Raw genomic sequence first — 15804 nt, 5'->3', positions numbered from 1 at the left:
AGAAATAACCTCTGAATCAGCCAACAGATTCCTGAAAAGAAACAAATGAGAATCAGGGACTCTATAGTACCTGTCAGGTTTCCTGGGAGCAGGAGGAACCAAATTTGGTATCAAGGAATTTTCCATAAAAACATCATCAACCACTTCCAACACTGGGGAAATAGCCAAAGGCTTATGCTGAGGCAAATCAAAAACTCCCTAATCATTTTCTTAGAAAGAGGGTAATCCTGACTTTCCCATTTAAAATGTTCCCTGAGAGTATTTAAAGTATCACCAAAAGAGAACTCTTCTGGAGGAGAAGCAGAAGGGATGGACTCCGCTTCTTCTGAATCCTCAAAAAGGAGAGAAAGCTTGAAAACTTCTTCTTCATCAACAGAAATGCTAGAAGTATCACACCTGAAAAGGACAAAGCCTTAGGAGAGACATCCCTTCCTCTTTTTGAAGGAGGAGGCTTTGAACCCTTAATAAGAGTCAAAAGGTCATCAGCCATTTTAACCATTTGAGAATGAGGGGAACGGGAGGATACTGGAGTCTGCTTCTTCACAGGCTTACGACTGGAAGATTTAACTGCAAGTCTAAAGGACTCGGGAGGCCTGGCAACCTCTGAAGTTGCAGCCGAAGTCGTCGGTATGTGCTTGCTGTCTGAACGAAGAACAGAGGTCTCGGACACCAAAGTCAACTTCGTAGCTACGGATCCAGCTGAAGAGGCAACAGGCAGAAGGTCAGAAGGCAAAATGGATGCCAGAGGCCTGGGGGCCTCTGAAATGGTCTCAAACGAGGCCTGCGGTTGAAAATCTGTAGGCTGCAGGGGCTGCAAAGGTGCCTCACTGGCTACCGCATGACTGACGACCAACCTATCATCCGAAGACTTGACCTTTGGAAGCCTGTCGCGGTACTTATCTTTACGTTTCTTGGGGATATTAGAAGCCTGAAGACCAGTGGATGCCATACCGACAAACTTAGGCCAAACTCCAAAATGCTTAGCTAAAAGCTTAGCCCGACGACGAATAGTACGCGGATTAAAGAAAGCACAAAGATCACAATTAGGAACTTCATGGTCAAGGCCTAAACAAATACAACAGGAACGAAAATCTCTACGGGGAATCTGCTTTCCACAGGTAAGACAATTATTAACCTTTTCTGACATTTGTTAAGGCGAGAAAAGAGGATCCCCAATGGGGTACTTAGCTGTAGTTGACTTCAACTTTGTAGTCGGAAGTAAAAAAGGTAAACTGCCAACCGGCACTCGTGCAGGAAATGCTTCTGCTTTGGGCTCCGTGGCAACGAAGACTGAGGAAGTGACGTCGTCTGCCTCCTTTTGTATCGGACGCCCTGGCGTCCTTTACAACCGACAGCAGACCTCATTTTTACTTACCTTTGGTATTCTGGCCGATCGAGGGCTACCGGGAGCCGGATAGCTCATTGGTTAGGACTGCAACAGTGAAACACGATGAACATTAACTGTGCTTATGCAATCAATTAATTTAAGTCATGGCAAGTGACATCACATACACACTACTGTCCCCAAGAACATGAATTTCCAAGAATAACACTGTGAATTTTGACTGATGAAAAGGATGAGCCAAACTGCAGACTTAATGTTACAGAAGATCTCTTATTTATTACTGGAAGCTGACAAAAATATCTCCGCTTTCAAGGTGATCTCTTTGACTCTGTAGGTTCAGGACCAGCATCAAGTTTTAATTTATTTTGTTATTTCCTTTTAGAGCTGTTCCATTGTAACTCTGGATCTTCATTTTTCCTTCACTACGGCCTTCTGCTATAGCAAGCAGAGATTCCCATTCTGATATACTACTTCCCCTTCTTTTCAGACTCCATTTCAGGGTGCTTACATGACACATTCCTCAGTTTTTCATGAAGCAAACAACATTCCATCACTTAGTCTCCTGTTTATGGTAATGGCCTTGAAAGTTTTACAAAGTTCATAAATGATCACTGTGTAAATTATGTCAAGGCAAAAACATACTGAATTAAAGTCTTGGCGGTAACTGGTTTCCACTGGAACAAGTACTTTAGGACTTTGGAGAAGACATAGGACCTAACCAATTCAAAAAAGATTCCTACAGAAATGACAAAAGACTATATTTGTACAGAAACACAAAAACTGGGACTAAAGGCAATCTCACCAAACAGATGGGAATAGAAATCAGCATTATCAGCAAATTCAATTTATGATTAAACTCTCTCATGGCTAAAGGGAGATCATTTAACAGTTCTGGGTGATAACAGAAAATGAATGAGAATGAACTGATGGCAAATTCAAACCAGTGGAGCAAGACCAAAGTTAGAAGTATCTGTTGAAAGGCTGATGAAGACTTGAACCAGGATGCAGGAACTGCTGGAAAACTTCATACCAATGTCAGAATAAAAGAAGGCAAGAATACCTGCATTATTACACAGTGTTGTAATACTTTCTAAGTAAGAGCATGCTGTAGTAGCAAAGCTTCAGGTGGCAACAATGAAAAGAAAAAAAAAAAGATTTGCCTCTGGCTTACCTCACAGAAAATGTAAAATACATCTAGACCTACTGTCTGGAGGTCCATTGACTGGGAAAAGTAACATGAAAAACCCAGGATGACCAGAAATGCCATACTAACCACTTCCACTGAGGGAATGCCTAAACTATCCCGTTTCAAAACTAGCTGATAACTGGTGGAGGAACAGGAACTAGAATCAGGACCAGTAGGAGGACAGAAAACCCTACATGGATGACTGGTCAAAGGGACCCCAACAGCGAGGTAGGCATGGCAGTAATCCACAAAAAAGGAAGAAGTTCTTAACCATGTCTTACCTTCTTGACGGTCTTTTTTTTTTTTTTACCTTTACGGGGTACTCCCTTTCTGTTTTTTTTTTTTTTTTTTTTTTAACAATACCACAACGCTTTCCCTCAGTGACTACTTGAGGTCGTTTCTGTAAGGCTTTGGCCCTGTGATTCACAGTAGTTGTGTTAAACCTGTGGCACACTGAGCAGCTGGTTGAATCAAGCAAATAAGGATGATCCACAAAAGGGATTTATTTCTTATGGTTGTACTTGTTTAAAGAATGTTAAACAAGGATGACCAATCCTAAAATAATAAATGACAACTATCAAACTTGGGAGAACCAGTCTGAGCTTTGTTTACAATGAGTAATTGACTAAAAAAATGAAAGAAAAGCTAGACAGACTGCCTAAATCAGGTTACTACAGGGGAGTCACAGGGGTGACAGGAGAAGAAAAATTAGTTATTCTGAAATATAAAAATAAGTGCTGTAAGTTAAGCTTGCTGTCAAACTATTTTAGTGTAAGATCTCGGTTATTCTTAAAACCTACCATCTCCCCATCAATAGTCCCTCCCTACCAGTTCTGATACCCTAAAGGCAATATTTTAATGCTTAAAAAAAGTTAAAAAATCATCCTATCTCCACACCAAGTTTTCAAATATAGACATAAGGCAGTAATGTTGTGTATACATGAACGGACACAACCTTCTGCTTCACATTACACATAGTGGCTTTTGCATCAAAATATGTGAAAGGTATGCATAACTGTGTAGAGTATGTGGTATAAGGCTTACTTATCAATTACTGACAGAAATAATGTCTACAAGTATACTCCTACTGACAAGTAAGTAGAGTTTCAGTCCAAATACAAGTTCAGAAAGAAAATGACAGAAGCATCTGCATATTATTCTTTGGGTAGGGCTGATGGCTACAAATAGCAGTGCAATGAAGATTCTGTTTTTCAGGCTTAATGTTCATTCCACCAATTTTAAGTGTGGGGAAATAAATCCCAAATAATGCATTAAACATTATGCTGCTTAAATATTCCTTACACACAACCCCCAACAATGAAAACAGATGGAAACATGACATCAACGTTACAAATTCTAATGCCACATCAGTCGCATACATAAACATCTCCACTCAACCACCACACAGAATGATAAATACATAGATGTTAACAACATGCAAGACACACACATCATAACTACTAACATTCTGCTCCTCTTATCCATCCCAACTTAAACACTTGGCTACATGGAAAAAAAATTACACATGCAAGTAGTGCTACCAGCACACAGTAGGGAAAGAAAGTACAAAACTAAATTTTTAAATGCCTCACATAAAACAGCTTGGTTAAACACTAGTAAAAGGATGAAGGTAAGACAGTAGTAGTAAAGACTTGTTTAGTGGCTGCTCTCTCACTAAGAACAAACATTACTACTGGTAATCCTTACAAGCACTAGAGTACTGCCCACTAAACAAAAATACAAAATTATTGATTTATCAATTTTCAATGTAGATAATCTATCAAAATGCAAGAAGCAAGCATGTGTTATATACTCACTCTCCTGTAGTCCATGGTGGACAGCAGCAGAGAGGAGGTAAATGTCTCTGTTGTTCTTTGGCTTCTAGAATCAACACTAAATTTGGATATCGGTTGCTTAGATAATTTAAAAGGAATATCATGAAATTGTAGATAACATAAGCCTCATAGCATTCTCTACACGTGTCCACATAGATGGCGATATTTGGATATTTTAGCGCTATCCACTGCAGAAAGAGAAAGATAAACATTTAAATACCACTTGCAATAAAAAAATAGTCATCTATGCAAGATGGCTTTCAAAAACACATTCAAACAAGAAAGTACAGCTGTACAAGTTCTACTTACCTGTAACAGTGGATGTTTGAATTATACACTACTTCAGTGGCATATGGGTTCTGTACCTGCACACAAACCTGCACTGGCAGCTTCCAGAGCTCAAAATCATCTCAACTGACCCTTTGTGACATAGGATTGTCTAAGACCCTCCCATCAGGGGAAATCTAAACCCCCAAAATGTCAGTTATTCAAGCTTTTAATGCATGTATGAAGAACCAAGAAGGACCAAGCAAGAAAGCACAGTTGTGCAAGTAAACCTACCATAACAGAACAGATATGTTTCAATGATCACTGCTGGAGCAGCCTTAGCTATATGGGTTACATCCTGCCAAGGATATAACAGCTAGCTTCAAAGCTTCAGGGTATCTTCCACGAGCCCAAACCATCATTCAGCTCAAGTTGAACTGACTAAAAGACAGGTTTGGGCACTAAGCCCTTCACAGCTTTCATGTCAACAGAAAGAGGGAGGCTGAGCCCTGAAAGGGCAATGCTAGGAACAGCAAAAAATAAAATTTACACTATGGCATAAGTAACACACAAAAAAACACAGAGGTTGAAGGGAGGGAGTGGCTACTGCAGCAGTGATCATTCGAACATCATCTGTTCTGTTATGGTAAGTTTATCTACACAACTGTACTATGTTCATCACAGTGATCACTGCTCAATTACCCCTAGCTATAGGAGTAGATTACCCTAGCTTTCTATATGTGGAAGGAGTAAAGAGAAGAGTCCAGCATCTTCTGGAGAACGGTCCTAGCAAAGCCTGGTCTAAACATGGAAAAAGTCAGGCATATAGTGCTTTGTAAATTATGTACAGAGGACCAAGCTCTTGCTTCTAGAACATTTCTAGAATCCAACCCTTTCCAAACAGCCACAGATGAAGCCAAGGCCTGGAAGAGTGGGCCTTGATGCTGTCTGAATAGTTTTGCTCTGATGAGTATAAAAAAGGTAATAGCCTTTGACAACCACTTGAAATTAGTCTGCTTTGGCAAAGATTGTCCCTTCTTCTTACCTTGAGTTCATTCTATCAAGAGAGTACCCATGATGCCTGTGGACATCCAAGTTATGGAACATCCTCTCCCCCTCATTTTTGGTTTGGGAAAGAAAAAATCTTTAAGTAAACTCAGATAAGATACCACCTTAGGCATGAAAGAAGTAGTAGTTCTCAAATAAAACTTGTCCCTGGGGAAAATGAGATAGGGCTGACTCACCAACAGAGCTTGAAAGTCAGACGCCCATCATGCAGAACCCAGTTTTCTGAAACTATCTGTTGACAAAGAGAAAAGTGGAGATTCAGACTTTCTGACAGAGAAAAAGGGCTGCTAGTGTGGGGTGGGGGGGGGGGGCAAAGACCCTTAAATAGTCCTTCTGACCTTATAGACTGTTCTTGGTATTGGGGGAGGTTCCAGAATACTTTGAAGAACTCCCTTACCATTTCTTCTTAAAAATCTATTTACCTACATTCTACTGTGTCTGGTTCATAGGTAGGTACTAGGCTATCAGCCCTATGGCCCATACAAGCCTAGCCAAAAAATGTACCCTGGCTTTCACCACCCAAGAAAATTATTTTCCTGTGCCCCTGTCGAGCAGAGCCACAGAAGTGATCCCCGGGGTGAATTTCCCATTTCCCATCCAATCATCAAGATTTTTCTTGAAGAGTGCTAATGAGGAGCTCTGTTTGACATAGATAGGTAGTCTGTTCCAGAGTATGGGAAGTCTCTGGGACAGGAATCTATCCCTCCAGCATGTTCTGTTTATTGTGGTGATAAGGTTAAGGTCCCTAGTGCGTGTAGCTCGGAGGGATTGGGATTTCTTTAAGTGGAGCATGTCCAACAGCTCTGGGTTTGCATAGCTTTGTATGTTAGGCAGAGATCGCCCCTGAGTAGGCGATATGCGATGGAGTGAAGCTGTAGTTTTTTGAGACTGTCTGCATAGGGCATCTGTTTGAGGCCAGTAATCCTCTTTGTGAGGTATTTCTGTGGTCTTTCCAGTTGTTGTAGATGTCTTGTGAGGTACATACCAAAAGGGGCGTTGTACTCTATAATGGGTCTAATGAGTGATGAGTAGAGGGGAACAATGACCTCTTTTTTTTCGGGATGAGAATCCTTTTGTGATGAGATGAGCCACGTAGAAGGATTTCCTGACCACTGTGGCGATGTGATTATCAAAGGAGAGACTACTGTCCACCTGTGTCCCAAGGTCTCATCACATTTTCGGCATTAAGTAGACTACCAGCTATGTGGTAGTTCATGGGTACAGAGTTTTTACCAAAGGGGATGACAATACACTTTTTGGCATTGAGCTTCAGGCAATGGCTTTGACACCAGGTATCTGTCTCAGTGAGGCCCTTTTGTAGTTTGTCCACATCGTTAGGAGTTTTGATTATGGCTCCTAGTTTGCAGTCGTCTGCAAACTTTGTTAATAAAGACCTTCTGTGTTGGCCTGCACTTCAGAGAAGTAGATACCAAACAGGAGAGGACCCAGGACTGAACCCTGTGGTACTCCACTTGTCACTGGTCTGATGTTGGATTTGGAATCTGCTACTTTCACAATGTGTGTTCTGTCCGTGAGCCAGTTGGCAACCCATCTTGTGATATAGGGATTTATACCTAGTTTAGTGAGCTTATCTATAATTCCAGAGTGGGGATGGTGTCAAAAGCCTTGGCGATATCTAGATAAGCTGTGTGAATCATTTTACCCTCATCTATGGCTTTGGTGACTGCTTCAAAGAAGTCAATCAGGTTTAGGAGACATGATCTGCCTTTTACAAATCCAAACTGAGTAGGGTCCAGAGTTTGGAGATTACCAATGTCTTTGTTTATGAGTTCCATGATGATACGTTTCATGGCCTTGCAGACCAGGCTAGTCAGGCTAATGGGGCGGTAGTTCCCGGGGTCCGTCGTGGCTCCCCCTTTGTGGAGTGGAATAACTGTCGCGGTGCACCATTCAGTGGGTACAAAGCCTGAAGTGAGGCTATGACTGAACATGGTACTTAGGTAGGGTGCCAGTTCATTCTGTAGTTCATGTATAACGCAGCCTGGGATATTGTCAGGTCCCATGGATGCTGTGTTCTTGGCTTTGGAGAGTGTGTTTTTTACCTGTGCAGCCGTGATTATAGGAACTTTGCATTCTTCCGGTATAGAGATGGGCCCTCTAGGGGGTGAGAGGGGGGTAAAGTTAGCACTGAACCTATCTGCTAGGATGTTGGCAATATCAGTTGGTTCTGTATATTTAGTGCCAGTATGCTGTAACTCAGAGCAGATCTGAGTGTTCCCATTTAGATTCTTGACATAGCTATAGAATGCTTTGTGCTTGTCTTTAGAGTCAGTGGCAATTTTGTTTTCGTAACTAGCTTTGGAGGATTTTATGAGGGATCTCAGCTTCTTACTGAGGTTGACCAGGGAGTTCCTCCAGTCATGGGATTTTACTCTTTTTTGCAACAGTTTCTTATTATTTATTTATTTATTTTTTTGCCAAAACTGAATGAGAGGTTAAAGAATCCCTTAGAACATTTGGGAAAGGATGGCTGTAAAATCAGATATTCCCTGTATCAACCTACCCCTTTCATCACACTTTTTGATCACATCTGCAGCAGAGGTACCAAAAACTAAATCTCTACCCAAAGGAGAATTTAGCATCTCATTTCTATCATCATCTAAAAGGTTCTGAAAATGCAGCTAGTCAAACCTCAACAGTACCAGTGGCCATAGCTCTGGAAGACGTATCAACAGAGTCATATTCACACTGTAAACAAGAAGTAGCGATTTATACAGTAGTAGAAACTAAATTATTTAAAGCAGATTTTTCCTCACACAGAGAAACTGTAGACAAAACATTCCTCAAACTTTCACGATTAGTCAGAGCAAACTTTAACACGAGCCTGACCATTCAAAATTCTCAAATTCAATGTTGCAGAAACATACACTGTCTTCCCATACATATCAATAAACTGAGAAGGACTGAAATTAACTAAAGGTTTAGCAGCAGTAGGATTAACTAAAGCTATAGCTGCTGGGTCTAGTTTGGGAAAATTTCATAAAAGCTTAACAGACTGGGGAACTTTACACGTCTTACCTGCGTTTTTAGGGTCAGCTGGTTGACTATCAGGAAAAAGTACAGTTTTGTACATACCATAAATGTAGATGTCCGAACTGGATAGCATCTGCAGTCATAACAACTGGGTTGTCCTGTCGTCAGGCAGCCCTTCGGTCGGCCGGATTCCAAAGTCCGGGTCCGGCTTCGGCTGATGTCGCACTTCACCCGACGTCATCTCTGCTGGTCTTCGGGTATAAAGGCATCAGCCGACGCCATTTTCTTCAGTGTTTCTTGCCCCAGATGCCAGTTGCCCTCTTGGAAGTCTAAATTTTGGGTAAAAATGCCAATGTTTCCCAAAGGATAGAAGGCAATCACAAAAAATAAGCATGTATGTACATATATACAAACAAATACACCATAAGAGACTCCCCACCAGCTAGCTATTAGGAGGGTAAATACCCTAGGAGTACCACAGACGGGAAGGAGGGAGGGTAATCCTGACTGCAGATGCTATCCAGTTCGGACATCTACATTTATGGTAGGTACAAAACTGTACTATGTCCTTCATGGATGCATCTGCAGTCATAACAACTGGGTAGAATACCATAGCCAACTAGGGGAGGAGGAAGAATAGATTATGGTGTGGTTAGGATCCCTTGCAGTACAGCAGTGGCAAACCCTGCTAGGGATCTAGAATACAGAGGTAAATTATAATGCTTGGCAAATGTATGCACGGAGGTCCAAGTAGCCGCCTCAATAATGTCCTTGGTTGCCACTCCTCGTAAGAAGGCTGTGGTAGTGGCTGTTGCTCTTGTAGAATGAGGTCGTATGTTCTGTGGAATTGGTTTTCCATGGAAAGAGTAACAGAATCGTATGCAATTTCCTATCCATTTGGAGATTGTCTGTTTGGAAATTGCTTTTCCTTCCCTTCCTGTTGCATAGGCTACAAAAAGCTGTTCAGTTTTTCTGTTACTTTTTGTTCTGTCCAGGTAGTAGCGTAGCTGTCTGTGTACATCCAAGGTATGCAGCATTCTTTCCCCTCTGTTTTGTGGGTTGGGAAGAAGGTAGGTAGGTGGATTGCCTGGTTTAAGGACACTCTGGATACCACCTTAGGCATAAATGTAGGATTAGTCCTCATGGACACTCTGTCTTGGTGGAAGATTAGGAAGGGTTGTACTGCCATTAGGGCCTGAAGTTCAGAAACCCTCCTTGCTGAGGTTATTGCCAGTAGGAAAGCAGTTTTCCATGAAAGATGCTGTAGGTCTGCTGTTGCTGCTGGTTCAAAAGGTGCGAGTGTCAACTTTTCTAGCACAAAGTTCAAATCCCAAGCTGGCAGTGGTGGTTTCCTAGGAGGTTTTACATTCTTTATCCCTCTGAGGAACTGCCTGAGTAGAGGATGTGAGAAGACAGGTGGATCAAAGCTGTATTCTGCTGAAATAGCTGATGCATGTATCTTGATGGAGGAATAGGACAGGCCTGTATGTAGAAGCTCTGCCAAGTACTCCAGAATGTTAGCCATATCTATATTTGACACATCCTTCCCTCTTTCAGCACTCCAAATGACAAACCTTTTCCATTTCCCTGCATAGTTCCTTCTTGTTGAAGGTCTGCGGGCTTCAAGGATAATGTCTTTCACCCTTTGGGAGAGATCTGGAATAGTTGCTGCTATGTGATGTGCCATGCAGTCAGCTGCAACGTTTTTAGGTTTGGATGCATGATGCTGTAGTTGTTCTGAGTTAACATCAAAGGCATCAGGGGTATTGACCACATTTTGTCCCGAGACATGCTCCTCAGCAATGGGTACCAGTGTTGTCTTGGCCAGTTTGGAGCTATCAGGATTATCCTTGGACGTTCCTCCTTGATTTTTAGTAATACCTTGTGTATCAAGGGAAGAGGTGGGAATGCATATGCTGTCAGGCCTTTCCAGCTGAAGGAGAGCGAATCCACTTTCGATGCAAGTGGATGGAATGTCCTTGTGCAGAATTTTTTTGAGCTGGTGGTTGAGAGGGGAAGCGAATAGATCTATCTGTGGCATTCCCCATTTCTTTGCGATGGTCTTGAAGATGTCCGGGTGTAGCATCCATTCGTGAGCATCCGAGGTGGTTCTGCTTAACATGTCTGCTAGAGTGTTCTCCTTTCCCGGTACAAACATTGCCTGTAACTGGATGTTGTAGCTGAGTGCCAGGTTCCAAAGGTCCAAAGTCATTCTGCATAGGGGGTATGAATGAGTGCCTCCCTGTTTGCTGATGTACCACATGACTGTGGTGTTGTCTGTCCTTATCATCAAATGGCCTTCTTTGAGAAATGGTCTGAATTTTTGGATTGCCAGTTTTACTGCCAGCATTTCTTTTAGGTTGATGTGCAGGTGAAGTTGGTCCTCGTCCACAATCCTTGCACGCATTTGTCCAGCATGTGAGCCCCCCCATCCTAGGTCTGAGGCGTCTGTTGTGATGGTTTGGCTTGCTTGATATTTGTGAAAGGGTAAGCCTGGGTTTGACTGGCATGCTTGAGCCCACCATAGGAACTCCTGTTTTAGGCATGGAATTAGTGGAATTTCTGCTTCTAGGCTGTGCCTGTGTTGGGACCATAAATTCTTTAGGTACCACTGTAGTTTTCTCATATGTAGTCTGGCATGTGGAACCAAGATTATGCATGATGCCATGAAGCCCAAGGCCTGCAGAACTTTTCTTGCTGTTAGCTTGCTGTGGTTTGTTAGTGCCAAGAAGTAAAGAGGGAGATCTTTTTGTTTTTCTGCAGTTAGGAATGCCATTTGTTTTACTGTGTCCAATTCTGCGCCCAAGAATGTCCTTGATTGGGATGCAAACAGCCTTGGATTTTGCAAATTGACTGTGTATCCCAATGCTTGTAGCAAGTAAATGACCCTTTGTAAATCTGTTGTCAGCTTGCTTTTGTTGTCCCCTTGTAGTAGGCAGTCGTCCAGGTATGGATAAATTTGGATTCCCTGTAGTCTGCAGTGGGCGATTACTGATGCCAGGCATTTTGTGAATACTCTGGGCGCAGTAGATAAGCCAAAGGGCAATGCTGAGAATTGATAGTGCTCTGATCCTGCACGAAATCTGAGGTATCTTCTGCAAATTGGTCGAATGGGGACGTGCAGGTATGCCTCCTTGAGATCTAGAGTTACCAGCCAACACTCCTTGCCCAGCATGGGAAGAAGTTGCTGTAGGGTCATCATCTTGAATTTTGGGACAATGATGTATGTGTTTAAGGTGGACAGATCGAGAATAGGTCTCCAACTTTTTTCCTTTCTTGGAACTAGGAATAGTCTGGAGTAGAATCCTTTGCCTTGTTCTGTTATTGGTACTCTTTCCACAGCTCTCATCTTTGTTAATTGCATTATCTGCTGTAGAGCTTCTGTTTTTTGTTTTGGAGGTAGGTTTAGCATTCCTCTTTTGACTGGTATAGTGTGGAAGTGGAACCGGTAACCTTGGTCTATGGTTTGCAAAATCCACTTGTCTTTTGTGATATAGTGCCAGTTCTTTGAAAATAAGGTTAATTTTCCGCCTAAGGGTGCTGCTATTTGTTCCCTGGTAGGCGGAGTTAGAATCAAGTCACTGTGATTGCCCTGTTGTAGTGGTAGTGGCTGTACCTGTGGCTCTGTTATTACCTTGCCACTGTCGTCCTCTGTAGGTACCTCCTCTGGATTGATTTCTGCCTCTGGAACGTCTATTCCTGCCCCTTTGGGATCTTGTGGAGTCAGGAAAGGACCAATTTTTGGCAGGCCAGTTCCTGCTAAACCTTGGGGGCTGAACCTGCAAGAAATCTTTAACCGTTTGTACAGATTTTGCCTTTTCTTCCATTTTCTTCATTACTTGCTGGGCAGGTGTACCAAACAAACTGGTCTTATCCATAGGAGCATCTAATAACTTAGCTTTAACATGATCCGGTAAAACTTGTTCCTTCAGCCATGCATGCCTTCTTATCACTGTGCCAGTCATGGCTGATCTAAATGAAGCCTCCAGTGCATCATAGCCACATTTTAAGGAATGGTTACTAACCTGTTGTATGTTATTTACCATTTCTAATAGATTTTTCTTATCTATAGAGTCATCAGAGGATAGCTTTTAGTTAACTGATCAAGCATAAACTCTTGGTATTGTATCATGAGAAACTGACAGTTTAAAGCTCTAGCTGAGAGAGTAGCAGAGGTATAAACCTTTTTGCCCCATCTGTCTAAAGACCTGGCTTCCCTTTCAGAAGGAATAGGGTTTTTTGCTGTGGTTGAGGCTACTGCCTTAGGGCCCTGGGATATAGTTTCGGGGTCTGCAAGAGGGGCCTTGTATAGGTGATGATGAGTGTCTGGCACCCTGTAAAATCTATCTGGTTTGGCAGGTGCTGGAGGTAAAGAATCTGGTGCAGTGCAAACATCATTAAATGCATCGTCCACAACAGAGAGGACAGGAGGTATAGCTAAGGGCCTGTGTTGTGGTAGGTGCAGAAAAGTCCTAAGTCTTTTTCTGGAGTCTGAAAAATCCTGTTCCTGCCATTGGAATTGTTCTCTCATGGCATGTAAGGTTTCCCCAAAGGAGAATTCTTCTGGTGGGGAAGCAGCTGGAATGGATTCTTCAGCATCTGAGTCCTCAAAATTGGAGAAAGGAGCCTCTGGCTGGTCTGTAATATCTGAGTCTTCCGCAAAATCATCAGAGGACACAGGCTCGAGGGGCTCTGCTTTAGGTCTCTTTTCTGGGGGCTGAGAGGCCCTGTCTGGGTGAGATTGAGATCCCCTAATTAAGGATATTAAATCTTCTGCCAGAGTAAGCATTTGTGAACTAGAAGTGGGCCTGGTTGAGGGGGGTTTAACAGGCACTGACTTAGTAGATTTGGCTGCTTTAGCCCTGGCGAAGGCCTTAATAGACATGGCTGCAGGAGGCCTAGCAGCACCACGTGCTGGGGTAGAGACATCCAAAGGGATGGTGTCTGATAAGTCACTAGTAACCACTGTAGTGGGTAAAATTTCTGAGGCCGATTCAAGTAAGGTAAACGGAACCTCAGTAGTAGTCATTGATTCGGCTGTACTCTGATCAGTTTTCTCGGTTTCGGCCGAAACCGAGACACTCGCGCTTTGCTTAACCATGGTTTCGGCCGAAACCGCGGACCGCGAGTGTCGGTCTTTTTCTTTGCGTTTTTAATAATTTGGGTAGTCGGAGGATCCGGCGGCATAATGTCGCAAATTCAGAGCCGAAAAACTGTTCAGCAAACTCCGACCGACGTCTAAGCGTTCGTCGGTTGAAAGAAGCACAGGCCGAACAGGCTGCTACGTCGTGGTCTGGGCCTAAACAAGGCAAACAGTAAGAGTGGAAATCTTTATGAGGTATTTGTTTCCCACAAGTTAAACAGTTATTGACTTTTTCTGACATCGGCTGAGGCAAGAAAGAGTCCCCAACGGGGTACTTAGCTTTTAGAAGTCTTCGAAGGAGTATTCGGTAGTAGTAATCCCTGGATCTGACTGACCGGCACTTGCGAACAGCTTCTGCTTCGGGCGCCACGCGGCAAGAAAGACTGAAGAACATGGCGTCGGCTGATGCCTTTATACCCGAAGACCAGCAGAGATGACGTCGGGTGAAGTGCGACATCAGCCGAAGCCGGACCCGGACTTTGGAATCCGGCCGACCGAAGGGCTGCCTGACGACAGGACAGCCCAGTTGTTATGACTGCAGATGCATCCATGAAGGACATCTGTAGGCAGTAACACACACATCCTCCAAAACAGACAGAACTGCAGGGATAGGTAAAGGTTCTGGTTCTGAAGGACTGAGAAACCTCCTTGTTCTCTAACTGAAAACACTTTCTCATTCTGGAAATAGTCTCAAAAAGAAATCCTCATAGGGAGAATCAAAAATCTGAGAAAAAAAAACTGCATCTGTCTCTTCCTCTTCCTGTCCAGATTCAGATTTTTGAATCTCATCCCTCTTTCTTTTAACAGAAACTAGTTTATAAGAAGGATCAATAGCCTTAATTAAACGCTGGGCCAGATTACTCCTGTCCAAAGAAATTTGAGGAGGAGTGGATACAAGTTTAGTTTGTTTCTTTTTGACAGGAAACATGGGGCCAAAAGTGTTATTAATGGTAGAAGCAGCTATCTCAGGGATAGACAAAACTTTCTGACAAACAGAGAAGCCTTCCCTGTTCTCTCTCAGGACCAAGAACAGTGTCTCTCCCTTGCCCACTGAGGGGACCCCCCACAGTGGTGCAGGATGTGGATAACCCCCAGGCTATAGTGGTTGTAGATGTTATACCAGAGAGATCCAGAGTAAAAGAAGAATGGTCTGAGATACAACTAATGGCCACAGCAGAGTCATCCAGCTGCTGTGGTGGCAAAAGCTGTTTGATTAACTTTCTCATTTTGCGGCTAGAAGAAGGACAGACTGTAAAACTGACAGTGCATTCCATGGTCAAGGTGAAAACAGTGCCTCCTTCCAAAACAAGCAGCAAAAGCCAGTAAAAAATTGTCTTTAAAATGTCACTTTTTTCACAGAAAAACACAGCAAAAAGTATTTTAAAGACTTAGCCACCAAATGTAAGCTAAACATAATTTCTCCACATAAATTTTTTTTTTCTATTATTTAAATACTCTAACCATCTTTTAAAATGGCAGGAAAGAACAGCACTCGTTTTAAAAGTACAATATAGTCTCATGACAGTCCATGAAAACAAACTCCTAGGTTTAAAAACAACTTTCCTGAACAGGAAACTGTTAGCAAGCAAAACATTTTTTTGTTCAAATGGAAGGTTGTTTTCCCCAAGGGAACTTGTACCAGGCAAAAGAACAGCACAAGTCAACTGTTGATCCTCGAAAGCCTCAGAGGAGCATATTCTTCTATGTCAGAAAAGCTCTGAAGGGCTTTGTGCCCAAACCTGTCTTTTTAGTCAGCTCGGCTCGAGATGACATATTGTTTGGCTACGTAGAAGGTATCCTGAGGCTTTGAAACCTGGCCAGCAGCTATATCCCTGGCATGATATAGTTCATTAAGGCCTCTGCAGCAGGGATCAAATGCCTGTGACAAACCAATTTACAGCCAGAAAACACCAGCAAGGAAAAAAAAAAAACAAAACCAAACTAACACAACAAGGTGGGATACCAC

At 42.7% G+C, this 15804-nt stretch overlaps 1 protein-coding gene across 1 annotated transcript in view; it reads right to left on the bottom strand.

Moving 5' to 3' along the window:
• The window catches only part of TMEM184C (transmembrane protein 184C), a 560686-nt gene that overhangs the window by 323279 nt on the left and 221603 nt on the right, over nt 1-15804 (bottom strand). The window contains exon 4 of the mRNA XM_044062246.1: nt 4349-4554. Within this exon, the coding sequence (XP_043918181.1) occupies nt 4349-4554 (206 nt within the window). The remainder of the gene's footprint in view (nt 1-4348; nt 4555-15804) is intronic.

This window comes from Protopterus annectens, chromosome 2.part1 (genome assembly GCF_019279795.1).
Source record: "Protopterus annectens isolate FY-2018-M chromosome 2.part1, PAN1.0, whole genome shotgun sequence".
NCBI lineage: Eukaryota > Metazoa > Chordata > Ceratodontiformes > Protopteridae > Protopterus > Protopterus annectens.
Note: the sequence above shows the minus strand (reverse complement) of the source record. Positions and strands in the feature narration are given on the sequence as shown.